Here is an 18,118-nt window from a genome sequence, read left to right as displayed (position 1 = left end):
CTCACCGAATTTTTGTTGGTCCTCGATAAATGGATTAAACGTTATTAAAAAGCTGAAAGATGGAAAGCACTTTAAAATGATATGCAACTTCATGTGTTGCTGTGATATATTTAAAAAACTTCCAATAAAAAAGCAACTATTTTTCCTTTAGAAAACGAAGAGAAGCACAAAAAAAACACAAAACACCCAAATCTCATCCACATAGAAATAACCACTGTGAACCCTGGAGCAGGCTTTTAGACCCTTTCTATGCTTATAGTAAATGAAATTTCAATATGGAATCACGTTTATGCCGTTTTGTAACTTAATTTTTATGATTATATTTAAAAAGATACTACAACAACATGGTTTCATGTATTCCATGTATCTCTTGGACATTGAAACTTTCTATCCTTTTTGCTCTTAATTAGTGCTGCAATGGAGAAATGAACATCCTGATAGCTAAATCTTTGCCCATACTCTCATTTCTTTGTGTAATTACTTTTCTCTTTTCAACTTAATCCTTTGTATTTGCACTTCCTTATCGCTCCCCTAACACCTTTCCATTCCACCCTATGCCTTTATACTATAAAGGGATGAAGTTACACAAATGGCATCCAAAGCTTACTCATTTTTTTAAAGTTTACTTTTCTGATTACAAAGGTAATATGTGCTTATTGTGAGCACTAGGAAAATTCAGAATATAATAAAAATATCCCAATACCTAGGCAACTACTGATCATATTTTGGCATAATTTTTTTTCTACTTTTCTTTCTTTGTTGCCTTCAGTGATGAATATGGAAAAAACGTTTGCTAATTTGGTAGGGGAAAATTACAGCTTTTAATTTGCATTTCGTTTATTATTCATGTAACTGAATAATATTTCAAATAGTATTTCACGTGCTTATAGGCTATGGTCAATGTCAGGCCCCATCTTCTCTATCTAGCCTTTCCTGAATATTGAAGACTCATTACAATAACTGTAATAGTGTAGTTTTCTATATGCTTATGTTTTAGTTCTCTAAATAGGTTGAAAGCTGTGTGGTCCTGGATAAATATTCAATATTGCTAAACCCACTTTTTTTTTTATCAGCAAAATAGTGATAATAATACTTATTTTGTAGGATTGTAGTGGAGGTTAGAAATAATGTATCCAAGGGGCGCCTGGGTGGCTCAGTCGTTAAGCGTCTGCCTTAGGCTCAGGTCATGATCCCAGGGTCCTGGGATCGTGCCCCACATCGGGTTCCCTGCTCAGCGGAGAGCCTGCTTCTCCCTCTCCCACTCCCCCTGCCTGTGTTCCCTCTCTCGCTGTGTCTTTCTCTGTCAAATAAATAAAATCTTTAAAATATATATATATATTAAAAAAGAAATAATGTATCCAAGGTGAGCTCAATAAAAAGCGGCTTAAGAAAACTATTATAATTTTAGCAATCTGTACATAGGAGGTGTTCGTATTTTTGTAATATTTCAAATGATGAATAATCCTAGCATCCCATCCAATGTGTTTATTTTTCATTTCCCCCCTCTATTAGTGCATTAGTTTTGCCCTTTAATGCTCTTCTTTTAATGGTTATCCTTGTGATTACAACATGTATCCTTGACTAAATAGATCCACTACAAATTAGTACTTTTACCACTTCCTGATCAATACAAAGTCCATGTTGCTGCAAATGGCAAGATTTCATTCTTTTTTTATGACTGAACAATATTCCATTGTGTATTTATAGCACCATTTCTTCATTCATTCATCGATGGACACCTAGGTTGCTTCCATATCTTGGCTATTGTAAACAATGCTGCAGTGAACATGGGATGCATATATCTTTTCAAGTTAGTGTTTTGTTTTCTTTGGATAAATACCCAGAAGTGGAATTACTGGATCATATGGTAGTTCTATTTTTTTAATTTTTAAAAAGAATCTCTATACTGTATTTCATAGTGGCTTCACCAATTTACATTCCCATCAATAGTGCACAAGGGTTCCCTATTCTCCATATATTCACCAACACTTCTTATTTCTTGTCTTTTTGATAATAGCCATTCTAACAAGTGTGAGGTGATATCTCTTTGTGGTTTTGATTTGCATTCAATCTAGATATTTATTAAGCACCCATGACACATAAAGCACTGTTCATAATCCTCAAGGTCTCTTGAGCCTATATTATTTCTATACATTTCTCACATAAATCATATGCTCCTCTTCATCCTCATCAATTCTCTTATCCTCAGTCTCTGCCATTATGCTTGGTCCATCATAGTAGGTGCTGAATAAATATGTGAGCTGAGTAATTTAGTGGAAAAAGAGGGGCGCCTGGTTGGCTCAGTTGGTTGATTGTCTGCCTTTGGCTTAGGTTGAGATCCCAGGGTCCTGGGATCCAGCTCCCACTCAGCGGGGAGTCTGCTTCTCCCTCTCCCTCTCCCTCTGCCCTTCCCCGTGCTTGTGCTCTCTCTGTCTCTCTCAAATAAGTAAATAAAATCTTAAAAAAAAATTTAGTGGAAAAGAGAAATACAAATTAGTTAAAACCTGGCAGGCTATGATGAAAATGATAACAGATGCAAAGTACTTTGTACATTGGGAGATCAGGAGAGAATAATTTTGATTAAGGTATCTGGGAAAGCCCTGTGGGATAGGTAGATTTGATCAGGACCTGGATCATGACTGAGGAAAGGTGCTTAAAGATGGAAGTGAATTAAGGGTTGGAGATAGAAGTAAACTGGTTGTGTTTTGTTAGCAGAAAGTTATTTGGGGTGGCAAGAGAGTAGGGTGGGCCATTGGGTCCAGGTGAGGCAGAAAAAAAAAAGTAGTTGGGTCCCACATTTTGAGGATTTTGATATGACCAGTAATTATAATTGCAGTTTTCAAACGTTACTGAAAAGAACTTGCTTTCGATATGGCTTTGGACGTCAGGAGATGGGTGGGCCAGATTGCAACTGGCCTGCTGGTGGAAAAGGCAGGGAGTGGGAGGATGCCTGAGACCTTCAGAGCGTGAGGGGACTTTAGTGGCCAGTACTGAGGAAGGAGTGTCCACGAGGAGGCGGGCTGCGGAACCACGCTTATTAGGATCGGCCAACCGCGGCAAAGGTCAGCAGCGAAGCCCACAGCAGCCCTGGAGACGCCAGCGAGTGCAGCGGCTAGGTTTAATTCCTCCAGCCGACTGGGGATCCAGAGCCCCGCCCCCGCCCCTCCCCGCGCCTCTCGCCCCGCCCCTCTCCGCATCCCTCGCCCCGCCCCTCCCCGAGCCTCTCGCCTCGCCCAGCGTTCCTTGCTGGGCTCCGAGGCCCCGCGGCCCCAACGTCCTCAGCCGGGCTCTGTGGCAGTCGCCCTGCCTGGGGCCGGGACCGCCGGCGGAAGGAGGATCTGGGCGGCCCGGTTGGCGGGAGGGCGGTTGCCTTTCCCGGATCTCATCCCCGGCCGCCTGAGGCGGGAGGAAACAGCGGCGAGGTCCGCGGGCGGCATGGCAGGAGCAGCGGACGAGCGCGGGCCCGGTTCCGCGGCGGGGGAACAGCTGCAGCAGCAACACGTCGCGTGCCAGGTCTTCCCCGAGCGGCTGGCCCAGGGAAAGCCCGGGCAAGGGTTCCTTTCCAGCTTCTTCACCAACAACCAGAAGTGCCAGCTTATGCTCCTGAAGACGCTGGAGACAAGTAGGAGCCGTGACCCGGGGGTCGGCCGGGTGGTGTCTGAGACCCGGAGGGCAGGGGTCTCTCGGTTCAGCCCCAGGTGTGGCTGGAGCAGGGTTCAGGCACCTCTGCGCAGGGTCTAGGTAGATTCGGCATCCTGGGGCGGGAGTGGTGGCGGGGAGGGCGGGGGCGGGTTGGGCCTCAGTTTCCCTTTCAGAGGTGGGAAACTCTTGCTTGTGGAATGAGGGAGGAGTCGGATAGGAGTTTGCCCTTTTCGGTCACACTCACTGGGGTCTGACAGGTTCTCCGATTTCTCATGTAAATTATGCAGCAGTATGGGGACTTTGGAGTCAGAGTTTGAAAGAGCCACGTTAACTAAGGCATGACTGCTGGCGGCTCGAAAGCAGTTTTGCAACTGCCCTTCATTGGGAGGAGTTCTTAACCTTCATACATGGATGGGCTTCCTCGTGTAGAAACCTCTGAAACGGACTACGAAATCGTGTGTATGCACCTGAATGCATTTTTCTGGGGAGAGCCTTCCTAACTTCATCATATTCTCAAAAAGGCCCGACCCCCAAAGGGTCAAGAACCACTGCTGTTAAATAGGGACAACCAATTTCTCTAGTCCCAGGGACATTGCACTAGAGATTTCTTAACTCCTTTACACTGACATGGACTTTCTAAGTTTACTTCAGATATATTTAGAAAATAAAAGTCTTAAACCTACTTGTCCTAAAGCAAGGCTACTATCTCATAGCTGCCAATTACAGTTCAAAAGTCAACCACCCAAAGATTTTCCAACCTTCTTGAGATGACCTGCATATTAGGGAATCAAGGGAGAGGGGAGAAGAGGGGTAATGGGAATGAGGAGGTTGTATTCACTTGGAAATGTGTATCGAATGCCTCCTAGGTTCTGGTGTGGGGAAATAAGGATGCGTAGGGACCCGGGCTATGCCTTTTAGAGGTTCTGAAGTGGAGCGCAGTGGAAAGAGGATGGGCTGCACAGTTAGACATGGGTTCAAATTCTGGTCCCTCTCCTTATCAGGTGTGGAAGACTTAACTCTCTGATCCCCTCTATCCTTATCTGCACACACAAAAAGGGACAGGTAGGGGTAAAAATACCTCTCTTAGGGTTGTGAGGAATAGGTTTTATGAATGTAAAGTGTGAGCGTATCAGGAGCTGAGTAATGGATAACTCAGTGGAAGAGACAAACAGTGGAGGAGATACGGAGGTGGGATGTGAAGACCGAGGTGGGCCGACCATGAGCTCCAGGAGGAATTAACAGGCCTCAACCCTCCCCTGGAGGGCTGCTTGGAGAAGTGTTAGTGATATTAAAGCATCAACCTGTAGCTTTACCATCCTATCCCTAGGACTGGGCCTCAAGGGAGATCTTTGTTCCCTTTTTCTTTAAAGCAAATCCATTCTAAATACTGCAGGTCCTGTTTGAAGTACCAAACCACTGTGCTCCCTGCAATTATTATTGTTACCATTATTTTTTAGTAAGAGGACTATCGATTTTGGAATCCACTTCAACTTTGTAAAGCTCTCTTAGTTGCTTGAATAATAATGCACTTAATATGGTTCCTGACACCTGATATACACACACAAAAAATATTTATCACTAATAATTGTTTTACTGTTAACACTCTTAAGAGGGAGCAGGTTAATACAGCAGTAACCTATGCCTGTTTCTCATCTCTCATTACTTTTTTTTTTACTCACCTATTTTTGCTTTCAACACTTAAAAAAAAAACCACCTTGATTTCTTTTCTTTTTCTGTTTTTTGCTTATGTCATATAATATGCTGCCCATTTGTACACTCAGACCAGACACCTATATGAAAAGTTGATATTAGAGGCATTTGGGTTTGTTGTACTTTCCTGTAATCATCACAGGCTCATGGATGCTTAGAAGGGCCCCCCAGGAGTCCTCTAGGCCTTTCCACCCCCATATAGGAAAACCTCTGCACCATCACCAACCAGAGAGTTTCTAGACCTCTGCTGGAACAGGTTACCGATTCTTTGAGGTTCTTTGAGGCTACTGGTCCATTCTCGTACTGTACCTTCTACTCTTTGGTCCTTGTTCTGCCCTCTGAAGAAATATTGATGGCATCTATTCCCATGTGGCACTCCTTCAAAACCTGAAGCCATTGCGGTCCTAGTTAAGTTTTTTATTCTCCTTTCCAAAGCCACAGCGCCTTTCTTGCTTCTTACAGGACTTACAATACAAAGTCCTGTATTGTTCTAGTTGCTTTCCCCCGTGGAAGAGCTTCAGTTGGCAGGTCCTGCTTAGAGTGTGGTACTCAGAATGGGATCCTGTTAGCCTGTGGTCTGACCAGGAAAGATGCCAATGGGGCTCCTTAACTACCTTCTTCTAATCTGGATACTGTGCTGCAGTTCCTTTCTGTGGGTGTGGCCCCCAATTCCCTCATTCTTTTGGTATGTGCTTTAATACAATGTTTTTGATCCTGTAACTAAAAATGGGCTTTAAAATCATTTTTGGTATTATTGAAGATGTTCAATAGTACCCATCTTGGTATTCGTATCAGTGTTTTATTTCATTAAAGACTTGTTTTTATGTTCATTTAAGCTTGTCTTTTCATATCCATGTTTACCAATTTTAAGAGAGTATTACTTCATTAAGATTTGTGAGTTACTTTTTGATAATATACTGCTTTTTGGATAATTGGTTCTATTTTTTCCAATTGACATACTTAATTGAATCAATATCTTTTTAGATCCATATGTCAAACTTCTACTTGATGCCATGAAGCACTCAGGTTGGTAAGTAAATCTTTTTAAAATGCCGGTCTGTATTCTGGCTGCTAAAAACATAAAAACCCCATACTGGAACTAACTATTTTTCACTTCAGGCCACAAAGCCTTTTCCATATGGTAGGTGGTGGGGATGGGCTGTATTCTTTCCAGGCAGGTCTTGTTTTCTGCATACATCTTCTGCCCTAACTCTAAATCTCTGGCTCTACCATTCACTTCCGGTATTTGATAAAGACCGCACGTAAAGTCTTGTAAGTAATTACCAAACCTGGCTTTTCCACTCTACCAGCCTCAGCATTGTCCTTCATGGAGAAGAAATCTCAGCTTGTTATGTAGGAGACTTCCAGGTGTTGTTTAATTTGGAGGAGATTAGAGGAGGTGACATCTGAGGTCCACTTCTTTTTTTTTTTTTATTAAAGTTTTTTTTTTTTTAAGATTTTATTTATTCATAAGAGACAGAGAGAGAGAGAGAGGCAGAGGGAGAAGCAGACTCCCCGCTGAGCAGGGAGCCCGATGCGGGACTTGATCCCAGGACCCTGGGATCATGACCTGAGCCGAAGGCAGACGCTTAACCATCTGAGCCACCCAGGCGCCCTGAGGTCCACTTCTTAACCTTCTGGCCTGAGGGGAGCAACTCCATTGTATTTCCAATATGTTCTTAATCAGTGGACCAAATGCTTTATGGAATCATGTCATGGAATTTGAACTAGGATAGATTTTGCAGGGACGATTTCCTTATATCACAGATGAGACAACTTAGTCATGAAGGTTTCCCAAGGTTTCTTATGTGTTAGTGGGAGAGGGGATTTATGACCTGGGGCTCCTGACTCCTTACCCAGGGCTGTTTCCCCTGCACCGCGTCCGCGTGCACACTGCTTTTGGACATTGTTTCTTTAATGCATGCTTGCCTTTTAGTGCTGTTAACAAAGAAAGACACTTTTCTTGTGAAGACTGTAATGGCAATGTCAGTGGAGGTTTTGATGCGTCAACATCTCAGGTAGGCATTTTTGCCCAGGTGGTTCTCTTTCCCGATATTTGCTAAGCACCTTGGCATGCTGGCCATTCTGTTGGGTAGACTTTGTATAAGATTCAAAAAAGGAATTAGTTATGGTTCTTCCTCTGAAGGAGCTTATGCTTTCACAGGGGAGATAAGACAATGATAAAGTTTGAGGCAGGTTAAACTATTTTAGGTGGGTGTGGTTACCACAATGGGACAGTAATGTGATTGCAAGATACCTACAGATTCAGCTAGAGCATATAAAGCTTCTTCAGGGGCAAAGAAGACGAAGACTGTTGCCTAAATAAGGGGTAGCATGAGCAAAGGTGGTGTGTTGGGAAAGGACAAGGTATATTTGGGGAGTGGCATGTTGTCTAGTGTAGCTGGAGGGCAGGAATGTGTGGGGAATATGGGGAAATAGGATTGGAAAGAAAGGTAAGCCGTATGGTGGGAGGCTTTGAATGCTGAGCGAAAGAGTTTCATCTTTACCCCGTGAGAAGTGATATACCTTTGAACATTTTTGGTTAGGTGAGTAAGTTTACTCATCTGGAAAATATGGGTAATGATTGTATCTATCGTATAATATAGTTAGGAGAATTAAATGAGATAGCTCGTGTAAGGTACTTATCATAGTAAGCATTCAATAAAAGTTTTAAGCAATTGGAGGGTTTTGACAGCATCTTGGAGGTGGTAGAAGAATTAGGTCGTATGATGAGAGTAGATGAAGTTTTTATAAGTAACACCTTCCATCTTGAACATACAACCCTGTTTAATAATACTTAGTTGTTTCCTCCTGGGGAATATTAAATGTATTTTGGTTATTTATAGGTATTTCACAGTAATCATGAGAAAAAGAAACATAGCATAGGAGTGAAAGGTCTGGGTTTTGGAGTCCGGTGGAGTTGAGTTCAAATCTAGTTCCCTTGCTTATTAGCTGTGGGGCTTGGGCAAGTTATTTGCCTTATTCTCAGTTTCCTCATTTGTAAACTGATAATAACAATACTTGTAGCTCTCAAAATGGGTCTTGGTGAATTCATTTCCCCCTTGGGGTTAAATAGAATGGATATTTTGAACTTTTATCTTACTTCTCAGCAGTGTTGACATAGTTGGGCACTCTCTCCTTTTATTTTTATAAATTATAATTTGTATCGTGAAGTGTCTCATTCATGCAGAAGAGTAAGAAACCTGTATGCATGCTTTTGGTCATAGCAATAAAATGAATACCTGTGTAACTGCCACCCAGATTTGAGAAATAGAACTTGCCAGGACTTCAGAAGATTGTGTCCCTCTTGGATCACATTTCCTCTCCCTTTCTTATTCTGACTCTTGTGATAATCATTTCCTGCTTTTCTGAATGGTTTTACCATCTATATGTACAGTCAAACAATGTGTTATTCAGTTGCCTGGCTTTTAAGTTTTATACATGGAATACTTTGAGTTCTGTGTGATACTTTGTAGTTTTATGAAATCATACAGTATATAGTCTTCTGTAACAATTATTTTGTTGAGATTCTTCCATGTTGTACACACCTCTCATTTACATAGCTGGACTGTTATATAGTCTTCCACTGTATGCCTATATTGCAGTTTACCGTATTTAATATTGTTTCTGACTTTGTTGTGAACAATGTTGCTGTGAATATTTTTCACCCTTTCTCCTGGTGCACATGTGCAAAAATTACTCCTGGGTATTTGTCTAGAAGCAGAATTGCTGGGTCATATAGTATGCATACACTTGGCTTTAGTGGGTAATGCCAGACACTTTCTTCCCCTGGTTCCCAGTACATGACACTCTTCTGGTTGCTTCTTTGCTAGCTCACCTTCCTCTATCAGCTGCTAAATGTTGAAGTCTCTTAATCCTTGATGTTAGATCCCCTTCTTTGCTTCCTCTATACTCTGCCAAGGGGAGCTCATTTATTTTCCTAGGTCAGAGCTCTCTTTTGAACTTCACATTTGTATATCCAAATGCCCACTTCACACCTACACTTGGATATTTTAAAGGCACCTGAGACCTCACAGATTTGTCCAAGTCCAAATTGATGGTTTATACCATCCCCTATCCCCATCCAACCTGGTGTTGTAGTTTTGCATATCTCAGTGAATGGTGCCATCCTCTATCCTATTACCCAAGCCAGAAATGTAGAGATCATCCTTGTACCTCTGATTCCCTTCCCATATTCTATATCCATCACCGATTTTTATCCAGTTTACCTCCTAAATATTTTTTGGGGGGGCATCCCACCATCCCTGCTCAGGTACCATTATTTCTTGCCTGAATACCTCTTTAGCCTTCAGCTAGCCTCTCTGCGTCCAGTTTTGGTCATCTTCTGCTTATTTTTTGAACTGTAGTCAAAAGGATAAAAATAAAAGCACCCCCGTTTCGCTCCTCCCTTTCAGTGACTTCCCACTGTTCTCAGGATAAAGAGTGATTTGGCTCTTGCCGACCTCCCCAGCCTTATCTCGTGCCTGTCACCTACAGCTCTGTGCTACTAGTCTGCTTTCAGCTTCTCAGACATTCTCTTCCGTCAGCGCTGCTCCCCTTTGCACAGGCTGCTCTGTCTGGAATGCTCCCTTCCCCACCTCTCAAATTTAATTTCTATTCACCCATGAGATCCCAGTTTAAACATTCCTTTTGCAGAGATGCCTTTCCCAATCCTCGAGACCAGGTTAGGCATTCTCATTGTATGTACTCATGACATCCTGGATTTTTCTTCATGACAACTGTCATTGCATATCTTTAATGATTTTGGTAAATATTCGATTAATTTCTAGTGCCATTCGTAGATTATACATTAGAAATTATAATTATAGATTATAAATTATAAATAATTATAAATCTACTAGTAGGTCTCAAGAAATATTATTGAAAGATGAATGTTGGATGAATGTATATAAAATAGCTGGCACGTATCCCGGTGTCTGGCACATAGTAAGAACACAATAAATGGTAACTGTTGTTATTAGGATCCCTTATGTGTTTATTATTCTTATAGGGTCCTGCTCAGTGTGCTGTTGGCTTTTTGCACTTCTTTCTGAAGGTCTTTCTGAGGACTTTTCCCTGGCAGTTCTAGTAGAATGAGACAGTGGTGGTCATTCATTGTTGATTCATTGCTCATTCAGAAACTTGATAAGAAGCAGTTTACATGTATTCTCATTTAATTCTCACAATTCTATGAGGTAGGTACTCTAATTATCTCCTTTTTAGATTTGAGGAAACTGAGGCACAGAGAGGTTAAGAAACTTGCCCAAGGTCACCGAGTTAGTAAGGAGTGGGGCTGGAGTTTGAATCTGCTTCATTCCAAAGCCCACTCCTAGTATGACGCTGTGGAGTCCAGCAACCCACAGAGGATGGTATTTAATTAAGTGCTTCAGTTCAGACAGAAGAGGGAGAAGTTGGTCACTGGGAACGCTTAATGGAGCATGTACTCTAGGACCAGGCCTTGATGGATGGGGAGGTGTGGGGTTGAGGGAGGGGAGTGGGTGGAGGCTCTCCAAGCGGGTGAGCCATCTCACGCCAGAGAGAAGGTGGGAGTTACAAAAGGAGAGTACATGTTAGACATAATGGAACTTCTCCTATTTTGGTGCCTCCTAGATTGTTTTGTGCCAGAACAACATCCGTAATCAGGCCCATATGAACAGAGTCGTCACCCACGAGCTCGTTCATGCGTTTGATCACTGTCGCGCTCACGTTAACTGGTTCACTGACGTCAGACATTTGGCCTGCTCAGAAGTGAGTTTTATTGTAAAAGATACTTTCTCCCCCTGGAACACTCTGAGTTTGAACGTTTATTTATTTATGTATATTTATGTATTTATTTTTCTTGAATAATTTTTTATATTATTATTAACATATAATGGATTATTTGTTTCAGGGGTACAGGTCTGTGATTCATCAGTTGAGTTTGAACATTTAAGTGAAGTGTAATGCTTAAGACTCTCTCTCCCTCTGCCCCTCACTCCCCACCTCAAATAAATAAATAAATCTTAAAAAAGAAAACCTAATTGAAGTATAATTTACTTAAACATACTCCTTTTCTTCCTGTCATGGTTCCATGTTACTCTTAGATTTCCATTTTTAACTCCTGAACACAGCTTTGAGACACAACAAGAGATATTTTAAGTATCTTCTTAGAATTGTCTTAATTATAACCTTTAAATCCTAGTAATAGTAATGACTTTATAATAACCATTTTTAACCAAATAACCATTTTTAGTATATGATAGATATATTTCATATATATATGTGTGTGTATATATATATATATATATATATATGGTATATAATAACCATTTTTAACCAAATACCATTTTTAGTATATGATAGATATATTTCATACATATATGTGTGTATATATATATATATATATATATATATATATATGGTATATAATAACCATTTTTAACCATTTAACCAAATAACCATTTTCCCTGTGGAATATACTATATAATATAAAAACTAATGCTAGTTAACCCTGGCTGAGGACTATGTGCCACACACTGTTCCTTTTGTGGATTCTTATTGTGTCTACTCAACAGTCCATCCAGGTAGATGCTATGATCTGCATGTTCTACGTGTCGAGAGGGAGGCGTTGATTGAGATCCGTGGTTAGTAAGTGCAGAGGCAGGATTGCAGCCGGGCTTCTTACCTGGCCTGCAGTGCTGCCTTCCATAGGCGGAGCGCCTTGCTTGCCCTAGAGTAAGACATTTAGTCTCAAAAATATGACATAAAGAGTTTTTTATGGTAATAATAAGCACTCTGGGTTGCTCTCAGAAGTGCAGTATATTTATGCTCTTAGACATATGTATTTAATACGAGCATTTCATTAATTGAAGAGTGCAGTGTGCTGAGAAGTAAAAAAAAAAACTACTATAAATTTAAGTGTCTACTTTATAACTTAGATTATTTTCTCTTTCCCTTGAAATTAATAAGCAGCCCCACTGCATCTAATTATAACTCATATTATTTGGAGAGTAGACTGAAACCTGAGTTTTTAAATAGGTCTCTCTCTTGGACGTTATGAGAATTAATGCCTGTTAGCTAGCTAAAGTATGTTAAGTGCCTTGAACTCCTCAGAGGAATGAGGCCATGTTGTTGTAGAAGTCACAAGAAGTGGGCCATTCTGTTTGCAGTACATCAGCAAAAATGTGGCCAGGTTGGCTGTAGCAGTCATGTGGGTAGTTCTGGTAGAAGGTAGAAAGACCTTTTCATCTATTGAAGCTGCATTTTACCTTAAAAATATAGTGAATTAGAAAATATGTCCTAACTTCAGGCTGTCATGCTCATAGCATGACCAGTTGGGAATGTTCTTGTGCTTGGAATGTTCTTGCTTAAGTTTCAAGAACTTAATTTTTCAAAGGACAATTGAGGCCCCAGGGGATGGCATCAATTTACACAGGTTTAAGGGAGGTTCCAAGAGAGTTTCAGTATTTTGGGCGAAGGGCAGGAGATTCCTATTCTCAGAGTGTCTTAGATGTTGTTGCATTTAATTTTAAGCTTACATTGAAATTCAGTTTGTAGATCTTTGAAAGAATGCTATCTTGCAGTCCTTTTGGTAATTTCTAGAAATATTGTATCTTGTGGAGTACATGGACTTTAACTCTGAGGTCCAGCTTTGTGACTTTTGGTTTCAAAAGGAATTAGTTCTTTCAATAAGGTTATGGTGTGAAGTTTTGAAAGTTCCCTTTGATAAATGATTGACCCTCCCCCAAACCCCCAGTTTATTTTGCATTGTCTAGCCTAGCTCATGGATATCTGCTCTTTTTCTTAATGTAAGAATAACTTAAAATAGTCTATGTCAGAGTTTAAAACATTCTTGAAAAAGATCCGATGGATACTCTGTTTTCAGAAAGACATGCTAATTTTAAATTCTTTTACAAAACTTTTTATAGAGCAGGAACACTTACTTTCCTTCTCTTTGCCTCTGTCTTTGTGATAGGTTCGAGCTGCTAACCTTAGTGGAGACTGCTCACTTGTAAATGAAATATTCAGGTTGCATTTTGGATTGAAACAACATCATCAGGTAAAACTAACATATGAAATCCCTCACCCTTCGTAGTGCTAGGAGTGGAAATAATGCATAAAGAAATGAGAAGTACATTTAGTATTTGAAATGTGAAAGAACTACTTCTATGGGAAGAATACAGAATGTATCCTGTTGAAGCCAAACAGATGGAGTTTAGTTCTACTTTTTAATTACGGGCAAGCTGTGTGACTCAGCGAGAGATTCTAATAGTGAAAAGAACTATATGATCTTGTTCTTGGGATCCTTTTGGAAGCAGGTAGATGAAGACCCGATGCAAAATCACAGCCCGTCTGACTTTGATCCCCGCAGTCCGGGACTTGTATTCCCGAGGCAAAAAAGTCATACCTATCGGATCAGAGACTGCCCCACAGCACAGGTTATGGCCGAGTAGTAGTGCTCCTTTAAAGGCTGTGTGACATGACAGCAAAGCTTTGAATCATCACAGCCCCGACGATGATAAGTCTCTCCTCTTTTTCCTCTGGGTAGCGGCCACCGAAAGCGAACAGAACTAGCAACAGGAGGGAAAGTTTGGGGAGGTAGTGGGAGCCTGGTGGAGGGAGAACAGTGTTAGAGAATGGAATCCCTGCGTTCGTGCGGCATGTACCCAAGAGACACCGACATCGATGACAGTGACTGATGGCCAAATATGGTAAAATCACCCAGTTTTAACAAGAATGAATTACATTTGGAAAGAAGTAAACCTGAACTGTGGTCTCTACGTGTGCCTCCCAAACCTGTAGCTCCAGGAGACAAATTTTTACCATCGTTTCTTCCCCTGGAAGGGAGAAATGTCCTCTTTCTGGCAATTGCTGCCATAGCTCCATATGGTTCATCCTCTCTTTCTTCCTTTATGCCTGAGGTTTATTTTGAAAATCAGTGTTTAGTGTAATTTAGGTCGAGAAGCACTGGTTTATATTCTTTCTTTTTTTTTTTTAAGATTTTATTTATTTATTTGACAGACAGTGAGAAAGGGAACACAAGCAGGGGGAGTGGGAGAGGGAGAAACAGGCTTCCTGCGGAGCAGGGAGCCCGATGCGGGGCTCGATCCAAGGACCCTGGGATCATGACCTGAGCCGAAGGCAGACGCTTAACCACTGACTGAGCCACGCAGGCGTCCCACTGGTTTATATTCTGATACTAGTGAGCATCTCCAGCTCAGGCATGCTGACCAGAGTGAAGTAAAGCAGGAAATACACACAGAAGATGAATGATTGACAGACTGCATAGCTGTAAGAACCAGTATTTGGTTATTTTTCATGAAAAGGTTAGATACCATTCTTTTGAACTTTAGCTTGGGCTTGTGGAGAAATAAATGGATTTAAAGCTCTCCAAGAATTGGAATGGCAGGACCTTATGTTTCTTAACATATTTAGAATACTGAGAAATTCTAGCCTATTACTGTGTAACATTAGATAATTTATTTTCTTAGATAGAGAATTTAATACCCATGCAAAGAACGCTCAGGAAAAAAAAAAAAAGGTTGTTTGATTTTTTTTTTCTCCTGAAAAATTAAGACACCTTCAAATTTTATGTATATGCATGTGTAGCTTCCTTTTGCCTCCATGGGAGATGCCCCTCTTGAAGGAAAGATTATCTAGTATTAGTCAACTGGAAAGTAAAGGAAGAGAAAGACATAGAAGTAAAGTATATTTTAAATCTATTTAAATTTTATTAAAAATCCAACTAGAACCTTATTTATAGATTTTTTTTGGGTTTGTTTTTTTGATTTTTGCAAATTGGGAGTTACTGTTTGTTGGACTGCCTAAAACTTCAGAGAATGACATCTGGTTATATTATTGGAAAAGATGAAAAAATGGAGGAGGTCTTATTTATACCTAAATAATTTTAGGTTGAGCTAAACATATTCCATAGAGTTATGTTTCTACTTTAGAATGACAGAAATGAATAAAATAATATGAAAGGGAATTAATTCTTTTTTTCCATTAATATTTTAAATTTAAATTCGATTAATTAACATATAATGTATTATTAGTTTCAGAGGTAGAGTTCAGTAATTCATCAGTCTTATATAAAACCCAGTGCTCATTACATCACATGTCCTCCTTAATGTCCATCACTCAGTTACCACATCCCCCCACCCACCTCCCCTCCAGCAACCGTCAGTTTGTTTCCTATGATTAAGAGTCTCTTATAGTGGGGTGCCTGGGTGGCTCAGTTGGTTAAGCCTCTGCCTTCGGCTCAGGTCATGATACCAGGGTTCTGGGATTGAGCCCCGCATTGGTCTCCCTTCTTAGCTGGGGGTTTTCTTCTCCCTTTCCCTCTGCCCCCCTTCCCAGCTTGTGCTCTTTCTCTCTCTCTCTCTCTCTCAAATAAATAAATAAATAAATAAATGAATGAATGAATGAATATTTTAAAAAAAGAGTCTCTTATGGTTTGTCTCCCTCTCTGATTTCTTCTTGTTTTATTTTCCCTCACTTGCTCTTTCTCTCTCTCTTTCTCTTTCAAACAAACAAATAAATAAATATTTAAAAAAAAAAGAGTCTCTTATGGTTTGTCTCCCTCTCTGATTTCTTCTTGTTTTATTTTCCCTCTCTTCCCCTATGATCCTCTGTTTTGTTTCTTAAATTCCACATGAGTAATTGTCTTTCTCTGATTGACCTATTTTGCTTAGCATAATACCCTCTAGTTCCATCCATGTAGTTGCAAATGGCAAGATTTCATTTTTTTTTTGATGGCTGAGTAATATTCCACTGTATATAAATACCACATCTTCTTTATCCATTCATCTGTTGATGGACATCTTGGCTCTTTCCACCGTTTGGATATTGTGGACATTGCTGCTATAAACGTTGGGGTGCACGTGCCCCTTTGGATCACTACATTTGTATCTTCGGGGTAAATACCCAGTAGTGCAATTGCTGGGTCATAGCGTAGCTCTACTTTCAACTTTTTGAGGAACCTCCATACTGTTTTCCAGAGTGGCTGCACCAGCTTGCATTCCCACCAACAGTGTAAGAGGGTTCGAAAGGGAATTAATTCTGACTGTGGTCAGACATTATATAAAATATCATTATTTCATGATTAAATTGTCATTTAAGTTAAAGCCACATACTTTTCTTTCTCCTTAGACTTGTGTACGAGACAGAGCCATTCTTTCTATCCTGGCTGTTAGGAATATCAGCAAAGAAGTAGCTCAAAAGGCTGTTGATGAAGTTTTTGAATCTTGTTTCAATGACCATGAACCTTTTGGAAGGATCCCACATAACAAGACTTATGCAAGATATGCTCATAGAGACTTTCAAAACCGTGATCGGTATTACTCAAATATATGAAGAAAATGACATTTTATATTATGGAGCTTCTGTGATCATGCAGAAAATATGGTTCTTAAGTGGACAAATACATAAAATGTAAATGATCAATTAAATACAGATAAAACACAGAAGATACTGATTCTAGCATATGATCAGAAAAAGTAACTGTGATAAAAGTGAAACTGCCTTTAACTCCAAGGCAAAAATTGTAACTTTATAGTTAACCATTTGGTAAATAAGGCAAATAAATTACATTTTTGTATTTTTTTATGCTGTACTGGTGTTTTTTATTATTTGTGTGTTTTTTTAGATTGTGATTTGTTTTTTTTACATGTGATCATTTTAAAATTTGATTATGAAACCTGTGAAGTGTGTCCTTGTATGAAGTTGATAGGTGACCACTGTTGGTATTTACATTAAATGTAAAGAAAAATGTACTGCTTTTATTATAGGACATTTATTGAAATGTTATGATGGTCAAAATATGCAAAGAATGAAAGTTGGGAATGATTCATTCAATGGTCCATGCCTCCCTTCTCCTTCTTCTTCTTTGAACATATATGTGGAGACTATATGGCTTAGTTTTCTGGGGACGGTCCTAATTAGATTTTTCTTCTTTTGTAAAGGCAGTGCATTAAATTTATAATGTAATTGAATTTAATTTTTATGTATTTGTAAGATTTTTCATATAATCATTCCCAAATCTTTTGTCAGGCCCTGTGTCTGAGTTGTAGATTCAGAAAACAGGTCATCTTATCTATTCCCCTTAACTGGTAGCTGCATCTTACACCTGTCTTTGGCAAATGTTTCTTGGCCTATGTCCAGACTGAAAGACAGTGATGCCTGTGTGTAGATGTGGCTAATTAAGGATTAGAAGACAAGGAAGTTAGCCGGATTATTTCTTGTGAGTTAAAATTTGATTAAATTATGAAGTGATACCCAAGCTTGATAACTTATTAAACATTAAAACAAGGTTTGAGGATTCTGGGGAGACGGCAGAGTAGGAAACAACAGAAATCTGTTTCCCCACCTAGACAAAATTGCACTGGCAGAATCTTATATAAATATTTTGAAACTCGAGTCTGAAGGCTCCTAATTTTCAGGGAAAGGCTTGGGTGGTAAATTGCAGTTAATTTTGGTCAATTTCAGCTCTTAGCTTAGTAGTAGCTCCCCATCTCCCACCACTCTGCCCTGTGGCAGGCAGCAGTATATGTGTTCCTGGAGTAGCTTTTACATGGATTGTGGAGCCAGGGTGGGCAAAAAGCACCCTGTCTTCCATATATTTGGGACCTGCTCTGATTGTGGCTTTTGAACACAGAGGTTCAGAGGAAGAGGTGGTGGCATTGTTGCACCCCCTCCCATTTTTGCAAACTGCTTTCCATCTGGCTCAGGTGACTTTCAGGGTCTTTAAAGGGCTGGTGACTTTTGTCGTCCTTCATTTTCCCCTTTT

At 40.1% G+C, this 18,118-nt stretch overlaps 1 protein-coding gene across 4 annotated transcripts; it reads left to right on the top strand.

Annotated features, from left to right (window-relative positions):
- The first annotated feature begins 3,217 nt into the window (after positions 1-3,217).
- ATP23 (ATP23 metallopeptidase and ATP synthase assembly factor homolog) lies at positions 3,218-16,930 on the top strand. Of its 4 annotated transcripts, XM_032420746.1 has the most exons (6): positions 3,218-3,622; positions 6,337-6,382; positions 7,289-7,370; positions 10,963-11,100; positions 13,307-13,390; positions 16,483-16,930. In XM_032420746.1, exons 1-6 carry the CDS (start codon positions 3,436-3,438, stop codon positions 16,684-16,686), a joined length of 741 nt encoding a protein of 246 aa, XP_032276637.1. In that variant the 5' UTR covers positions 3,218-3,435; the 3' UTR covers positions 16,687-16,930. The 4 variants fall into 4 exon arrangements, with proteins under 4 accessions (XP_032276637.1, XP_032276634.1, XP_032276636.1 ...); XM_032420745.1 differs by lacking the exon at positions 7,289-7,370 and having other exon boundaries at positions 3,598-3,622; XM_032420744.1 differs by lacking the exons at positions 3,218-3,622; positions 7,289-7,370 and adding an exon at positions 10,364-10,547 and having other exon boundaries at positions 6,364-6,382.
- The last annotated feature ends 1,188 nt before the right edge of the window (positions 16,931-18,118 follow it).

The sequence above is a fragment of the Phoca vitulina genome, unplaced genomic scaffold (genome assembly GCF_004348235.1).
Source record: "Phoca vitulina isolate PV1807 unplaced genomic scaffold, GSC_HSeal_1.0 scaffold23, whole genome shotgun sequence".
In the NCBI taxonomy this organism is placed as follows: Eukaryota; Metazoa; Chordata; class Mammalia; order Carnivora; family Phocidae; genus Phoca; species Phoca vitulina.
The sequence above is the reverse complement of the archived record's forward strand: the minus strand, read 5'-3'. Positions and strand labels throughout refer to the sequence as shown.

Bases quoted from the DNA above. Each gene is read 5' to 3' on its own strand.
- ATP23 (XM_032420746.1), top strand. From the start codon at position 3,436: ATGGCAGGAGCAGCGGACGAGCGCGGGCCCGGTTCCGCGGCGGGGGAA. The intron at 11,101-13,306 runs GTGAGTTTTATT...TCTTTGTGATAG, and splicing joins GACATTTGGCCTGCTCAGAA to GTTCGAGCTGCTAACCTTAG. The intron at 13,391-16,482 runs GTAAAACTAACA...CTTTCTCCTTAG, and splicing joins GATTGAAACAACATCATCAG to ACTTGTGTACGAGACAGAGC.